The sequence below is a fragment of the Euprymna scolopes genome, chromosome 46, assembly GCF_053919585.1.
Source record: "Euprymna scolopes isolate OS-2025 chromosome 46, ASM5391958v1, whole genome shotgun sequence".
NCBI classification, from domain to species: Eukaryota; Metazoa; Mollusca; class Cephalopoda; order Sepiida; family Sepiolidae; genus Euprymna; species Euprymna scolopes.
In genome coordinates, this window is record NC_136527.1 from 12,376,343 (window position 1) to 12,395,119 (window position 18,777).

General features: G+C 36.4%; 1 protein-coding gene across 1 annotated transcript in view; it reads left to right on the top strand.

Moving 5' to 3' along the window:
• LOC145271209 (uncharacterized) overlaps window positions 1-18,777 on the top strand; it is a 28,605-nt gene that overhangs the window by 8,544 nt on the left and 1,284 nt on the right. The window contains exons 3-4 of the mRNA XM_080126772.1: window positions 3,431-3,521; window positions 12,654-12,733. Of these exons, the coding sequence (XP_079982898.1) occupies window positions 3,431-3,521; window positions 12,654-12,733 (171 nt within the window). The remainder of the gene's footprint in view (window positions 1-3,430; window positions 3,522-12,653; window positions 12,734-18,777) is intronic.

Sequence of the window (18,777 nt, forward strand, 5' to 3'; positions counted from 1 at the left end):
TCGGTGATCGGGAGATCCTGTTTATCAAAAAAAGAGGGTAGATACAGAATCTATATACTATTTTACCATCTATCCTCCATTTTTAATAAATAGGATCTCCCGATCATTAATTTATAATCTGAAAACCATGACACACACATACGTATGGTAAAGGTACTACAATATTAATATATAGACTCTATGTGCGGAAACCCCACGATATCATTATACCATGTTTAAACAGAAGAGATGCTACTCTTGGATCCTAGCTAAAAAAAAAAACAAGAAGGTATATTTTAGTTTCACGTACGGCCCAAAAGCGACATCATTTTTTATTTTAATTTTTTATTTAATTTTCTTTTCTTTTTTTACATTGTGTCTTTAATGAGATCGGGATATCCTATTTATTAAAAAGAAAGAGAAAAGGTGATAGGGTTAAGTTAATATAATTATTGTTAAGATTTTGATATTCACATATATATACTTATCTATAATTATTTTTAATTTTTTAACATTTACATTTATATATATATATATATATATATATATATATATATATATATATATATATATATATATATATATATATATATATATCTTAAGGTTATGATAAATCTGTTTTTATTAACAAGAAATGATTTGAGATTTTATTATCTCCCTTGTCGATGTAATGTAAAATATTCCCTTGTAAGAATTATTTTTTTTTAGGCTATTTTTAAGTTCGGATTTTTTTTCGATTTTCGATACTTATCGGATGAATTATATATATATATATATATATATATATATATATATATATATATATATATATATATATATATATATATAGAGAGAGAGAGAGAGAGAGAGAGAGAGAGAGAGAGAAGAACTCTTGAAGAAAGAAAGGTATGAAGTATATATTTTTTGAGACAGCTGAAATAAATTTATATTATAAAAATATAAAGTGTTGTTCTGTGGTTTCAAAAAGAAGGAAGGACATAGGTCTCAATTGGTTATGCTGTTGGTCATTTCATGTTTCATCACGGAGCTCAGCAGTGAAGATAGAAGAACTATTGAAAAAAGAAAGGTATGAAGCATATATTATTCTTCTGATAAAAAAAAATGATATGTAAATATGAACTGTAATATATACCCGTGTGATAACTCTCTGATACAACACGACTCAGTTTATACGTCCATATCATATTCTCTGGTTAAACAACCATACATACAACTTATGCGTTAATAACGGGTGCTGTTATAAGAACAATATCTCTCACACAGTATACAACATCTGACTATTTTTGTGCCGTTTGGAGAACAATATATATCATGTTCCTATCCCTGGCTATGTAATAAAAGTCGTGGGCACCGCCATCTTGATTCTTTCTTCCCTCTCCTCTGACAGCTTCATTCCACATGACACACTAATGCACAGATGCTTTAATGGTAAGTCACAATTTTCCCTACGCATTTACTGATTTATTTCCTTTTTTTTTTCTTTTTTTTTTTTTACTTTTGCAGGCAACTTCATAATTGGTTTTCGGACAGAAATTTGACGATTAAAGGGTCAAACAGCAACGATTTGACCTTTGAGAACTCTACCAAATTTCTCCTACAATTTTGGGTCTAAACACATGAAATTTTAGATATAGATTCCTTGGACATGGATCTAACTTAATAACTTTATTTGAGCCCTAAACAATAAATTTTAAGGGGTCATAACAGGGGTCAAAGTTTAAAAAAATTGACCGTTTGTTTATTTTTTTATTTATATATATTTTTTTTTTTTTGCTCAGCATACACCTGAAAACACCCGGGCAACGCCGGGCATCTATGCTAGTAGTACGAGAAAAAAGCGATAGGTCGTTATAAGTTGGATTACTGGTGGGGGACAGCTCGGTTGTGCTGGCATTATCGTCATACGACTTGAATCAGGCGTTGTCGGGATTGCTTCCCGGAATAGTTCATTCTATAAGACAAGGGGTGACAGTTTTTTTCTCTACAGCAATTCCACGAAGGTTCAGTCTAAGATTAAATCGATGCAGTTATTTGCACTCCATTCTCGTCTAATTTAGAATGATGAATGTTTTGCTCTGGCTGCGATCTTTAACTTTTACCCAATTTTAGTGTTTATTATAGTCCGAGAAAAAAGCGATAGGTCATTATAAGTTGAATTACTGGTGGGGGACAGCTCGGTTGTGCTGGCACTATCGTTGTACTACTTATCCCTATCCATTTACTGATTTATTTTCTTTTTTTGTTTTTTACTTTTGCAGGCAGGTGCATATTACAGTGGGGGGAGGGGGTGTTTGACCAGACGGGATAGAGGAAGAGAGGGCAGAAGAGGGGGTGTTGATGTCTGATTGGGACAAAACAAAAATGTCTATGGGATTTTGTCAGAAAGAGAAAAAACAAATAATAATTGTTTTTATCTCATTGTCGTTATATATCTGTTAACATGAAAGGTTGTTTTTGAAACCTCTGTTGACATGTATGAAGAGATCCAGAGATTAAGGCTGAAAACTTAGAATGGGGGTCAAGGGTAAGGGTCGCTGCAAAGCATTGTTCGACCTGGAATGACTAATCACTCCTAATTTGATAATGAGTAAAAAACCTCAGTACAAATGAGGGTTAAAATTTGGTAGAGATAAGTTCGAAGAGGAGGAGTAGAAATTAGGGGAACAGAGAGAGAGAGGTGTTGAGTCGACAAGACGAAGGGTAAGCTCTAAGAGGAAGAAAGAAAGGGTGTTTGTAACCATTCTCTTAAGAAGAGGTAGGGAAAAAGAGGTTGGATTTAGAAAAAAGAATTCTAAAAAGAGTAGAGTTGTAGCCAGCAAACTGAACGGCTGGGCTGGTCAAGTGCTCCCGATTTGAGAGACCTCAGGGCCTAATGTTATGATGTTAACTAGCCTGTGTTAATAGGAAATCTGTGATTTTACTGGTCTGGTCTTACATCGTTTCACTGCTGTAGTCAGTCACCTCAATTTAGACAGTAGCTGTTATGAAGTAATGAAATTAATAAATAGTTTGTTATTGCTATAAACCAGAGTTCTGTTTGTTTGTGGTGAGGACTCCTCATTTTGCAGCGAGCCGCAAGGACCAGCGGAGTGATTGATGTACTCGGATACTACCTACACAGGGTAGAAGATGATTCGATCGAGAGGCAAAGCGCCCCATTCTGAAAACACAGTGGGTAAAGATGATCAACAGGCCAACTTGTGACGAGGCAATGTACGATTGAAAGAACACCTGTCATATCGGTTAAGGACACCCAGTGTGGTTGGTGCAGTATCGGTCTCGTTATAATATGATTGCTTTTGTTATAAAAGTTGTGGGCATTGCCATCTTGATTCTTTCTTTCCTCTTCACCGACAGCTTCATTCCACATGCCACGGACGCTTTGATGATAAACCACGATTTTTCTTATGCATATACTGATTTTTTTTTTTTTTGCTTTTTACTTTTTCAGGCAACTTCATGGAATGAAATAAAACTTTCGTATAATGGAAAACAGCTGAGGAAAACAATGAATGGAATTGTGTCATCTCATTCTCTATCAGGTCAGTTGGCTTTTATAATCATGTATCATTATGAGATGTGAACTATGTTTTGATAAATGTTGTCAAAACATTATTGAGCTGTAAAATGGACAAGTTGCACTGGAAGCTCTACTGAAAGCCGGCCAGTTGGTCAAAAACGTGGTGAGACGACAACTATGGAAGGCAGTAATTGCCGAGGATGCAGTTAGGAGATTCAGCATTCCTATCCCATCTCAGTAACCACCTAACGAAGGCCAGAGAAATAGTTGGCCGAAACGTCGTGAAACAACAACTAATAAAGATAAGAATAATCCGCAATAAATAAATTAATATAAATAATACTCATCTCAATAATGAGTTCCAATTAAAAAATAATATATATGACATGCAAAAGTTCAAGTGTAACGTGAACCGACATCTTGCTGCCCAACTCCCCACATACTACCCTTGTAGTTTATGTTCCTGATAGTAGCCCCCCATCATCTAAGTGGCAATATGCCCTGTTTATGGTGAAAATGTAATTAAAAACAACAAAAACATTTACCACAATACCTCTTTCACTCTGTGGAGTTAAGCTACTTAATGAATACGCAGCGTTTTAATGCACCTCCAGATACCAACCTGGAAATTTCTACAACTCGGTGCGGTACATACAGTCCGCAATAAATAAATGATTCAATAAGCATTCCAATTAATTAAACAATATAAATTATCTGTTATTTATCTGTCGATCTATCTATCTCAATCTATCTAACTATCTGGAGAGGTAAACAAGTGATGAAATGTGAAATTATGTTTTGATAAAAGTTGTCAAAACATTATTAAGGTATAAAATGGACAAGTTGCATTGGAAGCTCTAAAAATAGCTGACTGGAAGGACATGTTTGTTGTCACGTGTTCAGGTTGGCTGATATAGAGAGGAGTTGGAATTTGGACGTTGGGCAGGGCGGACGGTTTAACAGACCATCCCCCCTCTTCACTGGGGAGGGAGCTGACGTGTCTCAAAATTGGAGACTAAAATTAACCACCCAAGCAAAGATATTCACTTTCCATTCTTCTGTGAAAATGTAATTAAAAACAACAAAAACATTTACCACAATACCTCTTTCACTCTGTGGAGTTAAGCTACTTAATGAATACACAGCGTTTTAATGCGCCTCCAGATACCAACCTGGAAATTTCCACAACTCAGTGCGGTACATAAATAAATGATTCAATTAATTAAACAAGTGAAGGAGGAAAAGAATGCGAAAAAAAAAGTTTTGGTAGGCAGGTAGGCTCGAACCCGAAGACTTGAGGAAGTGAGAATCATTCAAATTAATTAAAAAACGACGTCTGCTTTTCTAGTTAAGCTTTACGCTTGTTTGTTTCCCCAAATTAACGTTAGGTAAGCTTTGCACCTTTTTTTTTCATTTATTTGTTTCCCCAAGATGTTTGGGAAAACAAGCCCCCCCCACAAAAAGGGGAGTGTCCAAATGAATAGCAATTGTCTGATATGATGGATTTTCTCCACATTGATCAAAGCTTATTGCTTTCTGGACGTCCTTGGCAAGAGTGCCAGATAGATCGCATTTTCGTTGATTACTTTTGCTTTATTTACACGAAAAAGACAAACAAACAAACACGTGAGAGGAAGAAATATCTGTCTATCTCGATCTATCTAACTATCTATCTGTCGCGTGTTCAGGTTGGCTGAACATAGAGAGGAGTTGGAATTTGGATGTTGAGCAGACTATCTCCCCCCCTCACTGGGGAGGGAGCTGACGTGTCTCAAAATTGGAGACTAGGATTAACCATCCAAGCCTGCTTCCCACCGGACTACAACTTGGATGTCTTCAAGTCCAACGTTAACAAATTCCTAATGAACTGCCCCCTTAAGTAAACATTTCATCAAATCTCGACACTAACGTAATGTACTTGCAATAACCCTTATCCCTGAGTGGCTTCCGGGCCTTGATAAGTGGTGATCACTGTGTAAAAAAAAAGAGCAAAGAGATTCACTTTCCATTCTTCTGCGATCGACACATGGAAAGTGAAATTAAAAAACTATATAAAACCAAGCATCGTTTTGGAGATTAAATGCATTCGTTCAAACAGGTTCCAGCTTCCATCCAAGAACAGATGAAATTCCAGGTGAACGCAGTTGAAAAATTGGGTTCATATAGTGAAGAACCCCACAATAGACATTTAGTAACACAACACACAATAACACGACATATAAATGAACCCCTCCGTCTCATAATGTATATATGAACGCCACCCCACAACGTTACACTACGCTTGTATCACGAAGGAGTTCTTGTTTTTAGTAGATTCTGCAATTGTTATGTATTCATTATTTTGTTGGCGTTCGTTTCCCTGATATCTTTCTGCTAAGAATTTTTTCTAAAAGGATATCAGGTACTTACGAGAGTGACCATGTGAAGTTTGTCAACCTCCCTAAGTGGAAATGTTTCTGTAAAACGACCTGAATTCGGACACCCAGTCAGTCCATATTATTAACTCTCCTGCTAATTAATGTTTTTAGCCAAGGGTTGAGCTTCAAAATGATACCGATCTCGTAAAGATCCGTCTCCTCTATTGAAAGTTTTTAGGCAGACATAAACAAACAAATAAATAAATACTTACATACATTGATTGAGATTGTCAGACTGACTTCCTCATCTTGGTTGTTATCGTCACAACGTTTCGGTCGTTTTGCCCTCCGACCTTCATCAGATGTTTTGTAACGAACTGGGGAACCGTTTGTTAGATAATTACTACTTACATACATACTTACATACATATGATGATTGCAACGTCTTGTCAGACGAGAGCCACTCCCTCAGTCACTAAAATCCATGTGCCCGAATATGACTTTTTAGCCCTGCCAGCGACTTGCACACCCTCAAGCAGACATGACACTGAAAACGCTCACTGATTTGTATGAAACTAACAGCAGCGGAACCTGTATTATCGTGGGCTTTCATGTGATTAACAAAACCTGCCTTCGACAACAGAGCCCGATCACATGCCTTACAGATCCAGAGATCTCCATGGTTGGGCGGCAAGTTTTGGCATTTCCTACATGCTCTCTTAAGCTTCGCTCGGTCTATTTTGGCTGCATGAAAGTGTTCTGCACCCCTGTATATCAGTGTCCTCTACTGCTTGCGATCATACGCTAGTGACTCCCAACTGTCAACAGGAATATGAAAGCTCACCAGACTCTCCTTGATGCTATCACGAAAACGTTTTTTGGGCTTGTGCTGGGGTCTTTTTCCAAGAAAGAGCTCACCATAGAACAATTGTTTTGGGAGTCGATAGTCTTCAAACTGGATAAGATGACCCGCCCAACGCAACTGGTTCTTAATAACAATGGTAGCAATACTGGTTGTTTTGGCCTTTTGTAAGACATATATATCAGGGACAAAGCTATACCACTTTAAAGCAAGAATGTGTCTAAGGCAGTGCTGATGGAACCTCTCGAGCAATTCTATATGTGTCCGGTACAAGGTCCAAGTTTCAGATGCGTAAAGTAGGGATGGTACTACACATGCTTGATATACTGAAATTTTAGTTGTCAGAGTAAGATCACCATCAGACCAGACTCCATCTTGTAACCTTCCAAAAGCATCAGATGCCTTGCTGATTCTCTGTCTTATTTCCGCATTAAGAGTGCCATCATTTGATAAGGCACTCCCAAGGTAGACAAAATTTTTTACGACTTCAAGGCGCTTTCCACAGACAAAGATATCAGGTTCCACATACAGATCATTGGGAGCGGGAGTGTACATGACTTTAGTTTTCTTAATGCTAACTGTCAGTCCGAAGCAGATACAAGCATTTGTAAAGAGATCTATCACTAGTTGCATATCTACTGGGGAGTGTGTTACCAGGTCAGCATCATCAGCATACAACAGTTCCCTAACAAGTCCATCACTAACAAGTGTTTTGGCTTGGAATCTTCTGAGGTTGACCATCTTTCCAGTCGTTCGGAATCTAATATAAACACCCATATCACAATCGTGGAAAACATACCAGAGCACAGCAGTCAAATAGTGAAAAAAATGTTGGTGCAGCTATATCACCCTGCTTCACACCATTCTCAATGGGGAATTCTTCCGAAAGCCGACCATTGAAGTTGACGCGACCTTTCATACTCTGATGAAGTTGCTTGAACTTGTCTGTAAAAGCAGGTGTACAGCCAAATTTTTCCAGCACTTTCCAGAGAGCCTCACAGTTGACTGTGTCAAACGCCTTGGTTAAGTCCACAAACACTTGGCAAAGAGGCATACGCTGTTCGATACATTTTTCCAAAAGCTGTCTAGCAGAAAACACCATATCCACAGTTCCTCGCCCACCTCTAAATCCAGACTGGGATTCCGGAAAGATATTAGGACATACATACTTTTCCAATCGGTTTAGCAAAAGCCATGCAAACACCTTTCCAACCGCACTCAGCAGTGAGATACCTCGATAATTTCCACAATCAGACCTTGTACCCTTTCCTTTGTACAACATAACCAAGATGGCATTTACCCAATCTTGGGCAACCGGGTCACCCTGCCATACTGACAGTATCAAAGAGTGGACCACACAATGTACATTGACAGCACCATGTATCAGCAGCTCAACAGGGATGCCATCCAACCCAGGGGCTTTGTTCGAGTTTATCTGTTTTATGCAGTCAACTGTTTCCACAAGAGTCGGTTCAACATCAAGTTCCGGACAAAAGGAACATTGAGGGATACTTTCTATTGCAGCAACATCAACATTGGATGGGTTATGAAAAAGATCATGAAAGTGTTCATGCCATCGATGCATAATTTCATCTGAGGTTTTCAGCAAGGTTTTCCCGTCCTTCGCCAGGAGTGGTGTGGTTGAAGAGGATTTCGGATGCCTGATGAAGCAAAGTGTAAAATGTCTTGATATCTCTATGATCGTAGGCAGTCTGTATCTCCCTGGAGAGGTCAGACCACCATTTGTTTTTTATTTGGCGCACACAACACTGAACCTCACTCCGAACAGAAGAAAAGTGGGCAGCGAGCGCTGGCTCGTTCAGAGATGAAGAGTTGAGAAGTTTCAAATAAGTTTTCCGCTTTCTATCAATTTGAGGTTTAATTTGATTGTAATTATCAGCAAACCAATCTCTATGTCTGGGAACCTTCAACTCAAGAGCTTCAACACCTTTTTGGTATATTGTATCTCTTACTGTCTCCCAGTCACAATCTGAGAAATCCACCTGGTTGAAAGCAGATTTCAAGGAACTTCGTACGACTAGATCCTTCAATTTGGAAACATCAATACGTTTAAGCACTTTGACACCATTGAAACGGCTTTTTTTGCGAACTGTAATTCTCAGTTTAGCTCTGACCATTAAATGATCAGTACCACAGTCAGCACCACGCATTACTCTAACTTTGCAAAAATTTCCAAGATCACCACGTCTACACAGTATGTAATCAAGCAAATGGCCATGTTTAGATTGGGGATGGAACCAGGTCTCCTTGTTTTTCTGGTGGGAAAAAGTGTTGGTGATAACAAGATTTAGTTCACTGCAGAGATGGAGAAGCAGCATACCATTTGAATTTATATGGACAGCCATCGCCAATAGGATTTTTCTTTCTTTCTTTCTTTCTTTTTTTGACAAATGTCTGTGGAAGTATCTGTACAAAGATGTTATTCCAGAGATTTAGCTTTGTACGACATCTAGTCTTTCTCTCGGTTCAAAATGTTGATATCCAGCAACAAGCAAGAGCAAGATAGCCAGCAACAAATCAAACTGCAGACCAGCTTAATGCGGGTACTGGTCTTCCACTTTATGCTTTTTTTAGATCAGAGATTTACTTCTCCTAGAGAGACTGCCTTCACCATGGGCTTTCTGGAGCCCTTTCCACCCCAGATAAAACAAATCCATCGCATGCTACATGTAAAACAGAGCAGTCATGAATCTTGGTATTTTTTTTTTGTTGTTTTTTTTTTTTTTGAGAGAAGGGGTTAAAAACGGTATAATTTCTCAATGGTCATGACGATAGTGATGATGTTTACAATTCAATGAATATACACGATAATATTGCAACGTCTTGTCAGACGAGTGCCACTCTCTCAGACATTTAAAATCCATGAGCCCAAATGCCTGAGGGAGTATCTATACAAAGATGATGTTACAGAGTCTTAGCTTTGTATGACAGCTAAGTCTCTCTCTCTCGGTTCAAAATGTTGAGGTCCAGCAACAAGCAAGAGCAAGATAGCCAGCAACAAATTAAACTGCAGACCAGCTTAATGCGGGTACTGGTCTCCCACTTTATGGTTTTTTAAATCAGAGATTTGCTTCTCCTAGAAAGGTTGCTTTCACCACGGCTTACGGGAGCCCTCTCCACCCCAATACACATATACACACACAAATATACACGGTGCTAGTTGGCCGTTGACCCAGAAAAAGAGTTGCATGACATACATACATACATACATACATACATACATACATTATTCAAACATCCAGGTGAGATTTATATCATAGAAAATGACGAAAAATAAGCTAAGTAATAAAATACGAACAATGCTCAATAAAGGATGGCCTACGCCTATTGAAATAGAGTCGATCAAGAGGACGATAGTTTCTGTAAAACGACCTGGATTCGGACACCCAGAATGTCAGTCCGTATTATTAACTCTCCTGCTATCGTTGTCGTAGTTGTGTTGGTCCCATCATCGTCCTAGCAGCTTCTGTGGGATAGTTAACAGAAAACGCAAAAGAACTAAATGCAATTTAAAAATAATATTTTTTCAGTAATTATGGCCTGGTAGATCAACACAAGTTCATTCCTATCTAGTTAGGTACTTACCAGCCAAAGTATGCACTCGGATGCAAAGCGATCTTCATTACATAGCAATTGCCCCTTCCTAGATGGTTCTGCAACAAACAATACTAAACCAAATCCGATACTCCCTGTCATGCAAAATACTCTATGACTCTTAAATGAAAACTGAAATTATCTCCCCCTGAATAGTAAAAACACTGACAACTTCTATTTGCATCTACTGAAAACTCGCCCAATCCGAATTTTTACGTGAACCGACATCTTTTTTTTTTTTTTTTTCACATAGGCATCACCACATTATCAAGGCCAAGAGGCCACTCAAGGATAAGGGTTAAAGAGTGTACAGTAGAAATTGGACAATATAGTAATCATTAGTAATGAAAATTTGGTAATTTTGATAACTTATATGGAACGGCTCATCAATCATCTTGCTGCCCAAATCCCTACATAGTGCCCCAGTAGTTGCTGCCCCTGATAGTAGCCCCCTACACCAAAGTGGCAAGTTGCTTTGTTTGGGGTGAAAATGTAATAAAAAAAATTTAAAGAAACACAAAACCTACCCTAAAAATTTGTTTTCTAGAGGGTTTTCGGGTATGCTGAAAATGAATATCGCATTAAACATATCGTAATAATGGTTAGTAGTGGAAATTTTGTAAATTAGATTACTTAAGGGGACGGTCCATCAAGAATTTGTTTACGTTGGACTTGAAGACGACCATATTGTAGTCAGCTGGATAGCAGGGAGACTGAAATTATTGATAACTGTTTCAGCTAGACGAATGTTTTTCATGAAAGTTTGGCAAGGGGAGACCATAGATAAGGTTGGACTAATCTGACATACGACGCCAATCAACCAATCAATGCATGGCAAAGGAGCTGAAGATCTTTGGAGAAAATATTGGAAAGAAAAGAATTAGTTTTTAAGCAAACAACACACTCTCAAACGGCCGTTCCTCACACCTTTATACAAGACGAATATCCCCATCTTGGGTTTATATAGAAACAGAAATTTAGTAATGATCCTTTTGTCTCCATCTTAAATCATATATCGGAAAGCTACCCGGTTGGGTTGGCGAAGTTTCTTCCACGTCTGCTGTCTCTTCTCACACCACTTTAACATCGTCAGATGCGACCATAGAAAAGCTTATTTAGTCTTAAGGAAATATCCCGGCTGTCTTCATTTAATTACATTTTAAAAAACCGGTTGCCCCACATGAAAAAATGTTCATGAAAAGAAAAAAAAAGAAACAAAACTTTACTTTACATTATCTATAATATATATCTTATCTGTCTGTTTAAATGTATGTATGTTTGTTTGTATGTCTTGCAAACACTTTCGACAGAGGTGACGGATTTTCATGAGATTGGTATCATTTTGAAGCTCGACCCTTCGGACAACAAATATCAAAAATTTGGCCAAAAACATTAATTCCTTCACCCTCAAGTGGGCATTTTTCTACAGCGAGGGGTCGCTTTTTTCGCTGACAGTTTCTTCCAGTCATTCAAAGCTTGTGTAAACAATGTCGCATAAAAGGCCACCTCGTGACGTCACAACCATGGTAAGCTCATCAATAAAACAGTTTTTTCCTCTAGTGTGTTATGGATTTGAGCCTGGTTTTTTGTTTTTTTCTGTGCTGCATTTTTTTTTTTCTGTGCTCACATTTTTTTTTCTGTGCTCGCATTTTTTTTTTCTGTGCTCACATTTTTTTTTTCTGTGCTCACATTTTTTTTTTCTGTGCTCACATTTTTTTTTTCTGTGCCCACATTTTTTTTTCTGTGCTCGCATTTTTTTTTTCTGTGCCCACATTTTTTTTTCTGTGCTCACATTTTTTTTTTCTGTGCTCACATTTTTTTTTTCTGTGCTCACATTTTTTTTTTCTGTGCTCACATTTTTTTTCTGTGCTCACATTTTTTTTTCTGTGCTCACATTTTTTTTTTCTGTGCTCACATTTTTTTTCTGTGCTCACATTTTCTATAATATATATCTTATCTCTCTGTTTAAATGTATGTATGTATGTTTGTTTGTATGTCTTGCAAACACTTTCGACAGAGGCGACGGATTTTCTCCAATCTCACTTGTTGAATATTGTGTCCCTTTCAGACATGATAGAAAGCTCCTATCGCTCTTGAGATTTGTACACAACTGGCTAACTAGTAGATTGTCTGCAACAAGAAAACCGGTTTTAATCAAACAGAAATGGAATCACATTGTCTTTTCTGGGGCGAAAATTTTATCATTCCACCCTTTAGTGGATTGTCGAAAACAGCGTGTGGGTGTTGCATGGTTGGCTTGACTTGACCTGCGATTAATAAAGCTGTTTGTTTTTGTCACCTTTAGCTTTTTTCTTTGTAGGAGATGTGGTAGTCAAATCAGCTCCCATGATGATTGGCTTCTGCAGATTTGAAAATGGGTTTCATGGCTGTATTGACTATGTAAGTATATGTTGGGGATGGTGATTGTACTTGTTGTTGCTTTTTTGTTTTTGTAGTTGTTTTGTTATTTTTTGTTTTTGTTTATTGTTTTTTGTTGTTTTTTTGTTTGTTGTTTGTGTAGTTTTTATTTTTGTTGATTTTTGTTTGTTGTTTTTTGGTTTTGCTATTTTTCATAGATTTGTTTATTTTTGTAGTTGTTTTTTGGGGGGTTTTTTATTGTTGCTTTTGTTTTTTGTGGTTTTTTATTTTTGTAGTTGTTTTTTTTTTGCGTTTTGTTGTTGCTTTTGTTTTTTGTAGTTTTCTATTTTTGCTGGGTTTTTTTTGGCTGTTTTTCGTAGATTTTTATTTTGTTGTTTTTGTTTTTTATAGATTTTTATTTTTGCCCTGGCTGTTTTTCATATTTTTTTATTTTTGTAGTTGTTTTTGTCGAATTTAATTTTTTTCTTGTTTTTTCTCTTTTCCTTCCATTCTACTTTCCTCTCCTTCCTCCAAAAAACCACTTAAGTATAACTGTTAATGGGACAAATAGATTGACGGTTTAATCATGACGAATATTATGAGAGGATTGAAAATTCCCACTTATCTACTGAGAACAAAAGTAAAATCAGAAAAACAGCAATTCTTCCTCCTCTGTCAGAAACATCGGCCATGGAACGTGAGGACTAACAGGACAACATAGGGATAAGTGAGAGTTGCAAAGCTGCCAAAAATAAACCCAAGATTCATTTTCGACATCGTATTAGTATTGACTTTTTATACCTGCAAGAAAAATGCCAGCAAGTTGGTAAATTTAGGTATTTTTATTTTATTAAACCAAGTTTTAAGTTCACTGCAATATCTACACCTGTGAGCAAAAAAAAATGGGCCAAACAAATTTTATTGCACTAAAAGCTATATTGAACAAAGAACAAGGAGACTTAAATGAGACTAATAACACAGAACAAGACATTTACTTTAATAAATGTGTTACGTTGTCGTATCATAAAATGAGTGTTTGTTGTATTGTCTATTTATAAAGGATTATATATATAGCTGGTCGAAATGTGTTGAATAGATGTACACATACAGGCATACATACATAGAAACGAAATAATAGATAAATAAATAGACGGATAGATCAAAAGAAACGATAGATATATTACATTGTGTCATAAAATGGACGTTTGTTGTATATTGGTTGAACTTGGAATGGAGATGATATATTAAAACGTGTCTATTTATAAAAGATTGAGTGTTTAATTATCTCATCAGAGTTAATGTCGTTGTGTGTGTGATCGTCTAGTGGTCTTTCTATTACATATGTTCATATGCTGTTAAGTGTGAATATGTGTGTGACATGTCATTTATCCTCAACATACCTTCTGCCATTTCGTTGGTCCATCTGGAAATTCTCGTCTGGGAGGGAGACTTGATACCTGCTTTGGGGGACGAAGATTTATTTCACTCCAAGACAAGAAATTGGTTCTATAGTTTTTTTATTCACCTTCCAGTTTGTTCGCAGAAGATTTGAAAGTGAATTTGGCCTGTGTTGTTTCTTTTTCTAGGTCTTATTTCTACCACGTCAGCGTTTGTCCCCCCCCAGCGAAGGGGAGGAGACAACAGCGAAGCCATCCGCTCTCTTCCAAGTCTCAACCAAATCTCCTCGATTCAACTAACCTGATCACATGACTCACACGCAATCAATTCACCTTCCAGTTTGTTCGCAGAAGATTTGAAAGTGAATTTGGCCTGTGTTGTTTCTTTTTCTAGGTCTTATTTCTACCACGTCAGCGTTTGTCCCCCCCCCAGTGAAAAGGAGGAGACAACAGCGAAGCCGTCCGCTCTCTTCCAAGTCTCAACCAAATCTCCTCGATTCAGCTAACCTGATCACATGACTCACATGCAATCAAATCAGCTGATCTTGACTTCCAGTCAACGTGTCTACACTATAACTCACATATCTCCCTCTCTCTCCCTCGCTCTCCATTCTCTAACAAATGCTTAGGATGGAATCGCATTCCCTTTTGATTTCTTTAAAAGATAAATCCTTTTAGACATGTTCTCAACCAAAGTGAAACATTGTGAAGAGGAGATGCTATTCCATTCGCTTTTCCCACAGTTTGTCATTGTTCTCAAAAGTTCTTCCGGCGAATGCACGAGATATTATGGACCTTATATTCTCGACTGAGTTTAAATTGGGGCTTTAACCTGGCCAAAATATCACATTAATTGAATTATCAGAAAACCATTTTTTCGTGACTTTAGCAGTGTGTGCAGGGACAGTATCATGTTGAAAAATAATGTTCTGGGATATTCCCAGCTTCTGGATGCTTAGTAACAGTCCTGTTTCTAATATTTGAATGCATTCCTTTGCATTGATTGACTTCTCACATCTAATAAGTTCCCCAACTCCTGCTGCAGTAAAAGTTCCCCATACCATTATCCCTCCATTCCCATGTTTAACTGTCATTTTTGTGCAACTTGGCGAAAATCGTGTTTCAGTTCTTCAATTGTACCATTCAGGAGTATCACTAACAAGACAATCTTGATTCATCTGACCAGAAAACATTCCTGAACCAGTCTGTATCTTTCTTGCCATAACACGAGAAAAATCTTTCTATCATTGATGTTTTTCTTAGATAAAAATGGCTGCTTTGCACACCTTTTAGAAGAAAATCACATTTCTTTCATTCGTCTAGATATTGTATATATAGAAAGAGAATTTCCAGCCCCTGTTTTGAATTCTTTGATATGGTCAACATAAGTTTTCTTTCAATCCTTCAAAACAATTAATTTAAGCCTGTGGTCATCCTTCTAAGTGGATGCTCTAGGGCGACCAAATCCAGATTTTCCTTTTACTGTGCGTTCGACTTCGAACCTTTGCCAAATTCGCTTCATTACAGAAAGAGACATTTTCACATTTTCTTTTCTTAAAATATCAAAAATCTGCTTGTTTAGATTTAAGCACATATTAAGATTTAGTTCCACCACTCTATGTACATTTATTCACGCACTAAAAAAAAAAAAAAAAAAAAAAAAAAAACAAGGCCCATTTTTTTCCTTCTTTCACTCTTGGCCCATTTCTTTTTGCTCATGAGTACAGACTACTATTAACTACTGAGACTTCAGTTATAGTATACACTAAAGCCTTAAAACTTCTACGTCTTAGTCAGAGTTGGTGCTTAAATTTGCAAATAAAATATGTATTTCATTTGAAAATTCAAAAATGCTTCTTCTATCACGGAAAACACTACTCTGACTTTCATATCGCTTGCGCCAAGCTTATTCTTCCGGTATTTCAAAATAATACCGCAGGCAGCATAAAATTCTGAAGATGGAGTCTATCTCCGAACTATTAATTTAAAGCAAGTAAATATTTGTTTATTTTCATAATATTGCATTGTAATTTGGCTTTCAAACTTACTAGCGGGATGGGAGGAGGGGGTTTTGCCCAAGCAAAAAAATATGCTTAAATATGATATTTTATTTTATCCAGATTTTGTATATTATATACATTTTTTTTTATATATTATAGTCGTGATTTCATTAGTCAAAAAAAAAAAAAAATTTAAAAAAATATATATGAGTGGCATTACCTAGAATCAAAACACAAAACCAAAATTGTAGCATTCAAAGCTGGTAACGTTACCACACATATATGAATTGATTAAAAATTAAAAATAAACTAAGATGAATGTACAAAATGTATAACGATTTTTTTCAATTTTGACCCATTTTTTCACGCCTTAAAAACTATTTTAATCAGCCAGATCCATAAAAGAACGTAAAAAATCCAATCATTTGAGGTTCCTAGTGGCGCTCTGCGACTTTTAGTTTCAGAAGAGATAGAGTTTGAAAATATGGAGATAAACAGACACACATACAGCTTTTTATATATATATATTAGATTTTAGAATAATTTTTTATGTATTTATTTCGAAATTTAAACAATGCGGGTTTGTATTACTGTACACACAGATTCGAAAAAAGTTGTCACAAAACAAATATATAAAAAACAAATAAATAATAAACTAGACAAAATAGTATTAAAAAAAACCCACCGAATATATGTCAACTTATGTCACGGTAACATATATTGAGCGAATTTCTAACAGAATTTGTCTAGTTTATGATTTATAACACCTTTTCCCGAACTTACCGTATTAAAGAGAGAGTCTGGCGCCATTTTGAATTTTCCAATACATCGGTAAACACTGTTTTTCGAGCTGAATAAACATGTTACATTGAATAAAAACACGAAAAATATATCCAGTTTGGTAGAAAAGTAACTTATCTTGCCTTTGATGACATTTATTTGTTATATATTTGTTTTTTTGTTTTTTGACAACTTTTTCGAATCTATGTGTACAGTAATACAAACCCAACAACGCTTCTATTACGGAAAACACAACTGACTTTCATATCACATACGGCAAGCATACATTTCCACAGGCGTGCAGTTCTAAGAAAGAAGCTTTGATCATGGAATCTGTTTAGGTTTAGGCACAGATAAAGAGTGGGGAAAGATATTGATAATGTTTTCAGCTAGTCGAGTGTTTCTTGTGAAAGTTTGGCGAGGGGGGACCATAGATTGAAGCTCAGTCGAACACTTTCCATGAAAATAACGATAAAGCAGGGATAAACTCGCAACATCTCTTCTGTGAGATAGAGGTTGCAGCGAAGAGAAAAGGACATCTCCCACCAGGCCACAAAGTCTATTTTGAACCCTATCAAGGCAGGACAAGTCCTTTCTAGCAGCTCCTGTCCAGATGTGGCAACAGTACTCCATCATTGGACGTACTTGGCTCTTATATAGATAGAGAATTGTATCAGCAGTGAGATATCTACTGAATTGATAGAAGGATCCGACCATTTTTCCAGCGACCTTGGCAACAGATTTGATGTACATATTCCATTTAAGATCAGGAGTAAAGGTCAAGCCCAGAAGCCTGTCAAAACTTGAGGCCTCCCCAAGACGAGAGCCATTCATTTTAATTGATGCCAGATGTGGATCAGAACGTTGATGATGTAAAGATACAAGCTTGGTTTTAGATGAATTAAAAGTAACCAGCCACTCCTTTCCCCATTGTACAACGTGATCAAGATCAGAGGAGAGAGAATTGGAGAGAACTTGGTCGTTTACTGTCTTAGATGTGCTACCATAGATGGTAGTGTCGTCAGCAAAAATGTCTACGAATGATGTAAGGATGTGATTTGGAAGATCATTAATGTAGACCAGGAAAAGAGTTGGGCCCAGGATGGACCCCTGAGGGACTCCAGCATTTATACTCTTCTGGCATTTCAGAAAAATACAGCAGACGGACAACACGCAGATTCTTTACTAACTTTTTTCTTCTCCAATTTAACATCATAGTGAGGAAAATAAAAGAAAAAAAATGTGTAAAATTCTGAGGATGGCATCTATTGCCGAAATATTAACTTTAAAAAAAAAAAAAAAAATTATTTTCATATTGCATTGTAATTTGGCTTATAAACATTTTATTACAATAAAATATTGCAGCATTAAGAATTGATTATATAATGTTATTACAATAGAAAAATGCGAGCATGAAAAGTAATATGGTTAAGCTTAAACATGGAAAAGTAAAGGACTAGTTGTTAAAACTGGAAAAAAAAAGGACAAGATATTCTAGTAAAAAATATAATAAATTTATAACTTAAAATATTGCAGCATTAAGTATTGATTATATAATGTTATAAATTGCTGCAATATTTTAAGTTATTAATTAATATTTTTTTACTAGAATATATTGTCCTTTTCTTTTCCAGTTTTAACAACTAGTCCTGTACTTTTCCATGTTTAAGCTTAACCATATTACTTTTCATGCTCGCATTTTTCTGTGGATGTTCCAGGCTTCCGGTAAATTTACTTGTTCTTTGTTTAATTTCGGTCTTATTTTTCTGCCCCCATAAACATAACATACGGGCTGATAGTAGCCCCCTACACCAAAGTGGCAATGTGCCTTATTTGGGGTGAAAATGTAATAAAAAAAATAAATTAAAAAAAAAAAACAAAAAAAGAACACTTTTCTTTTTTTGTATTT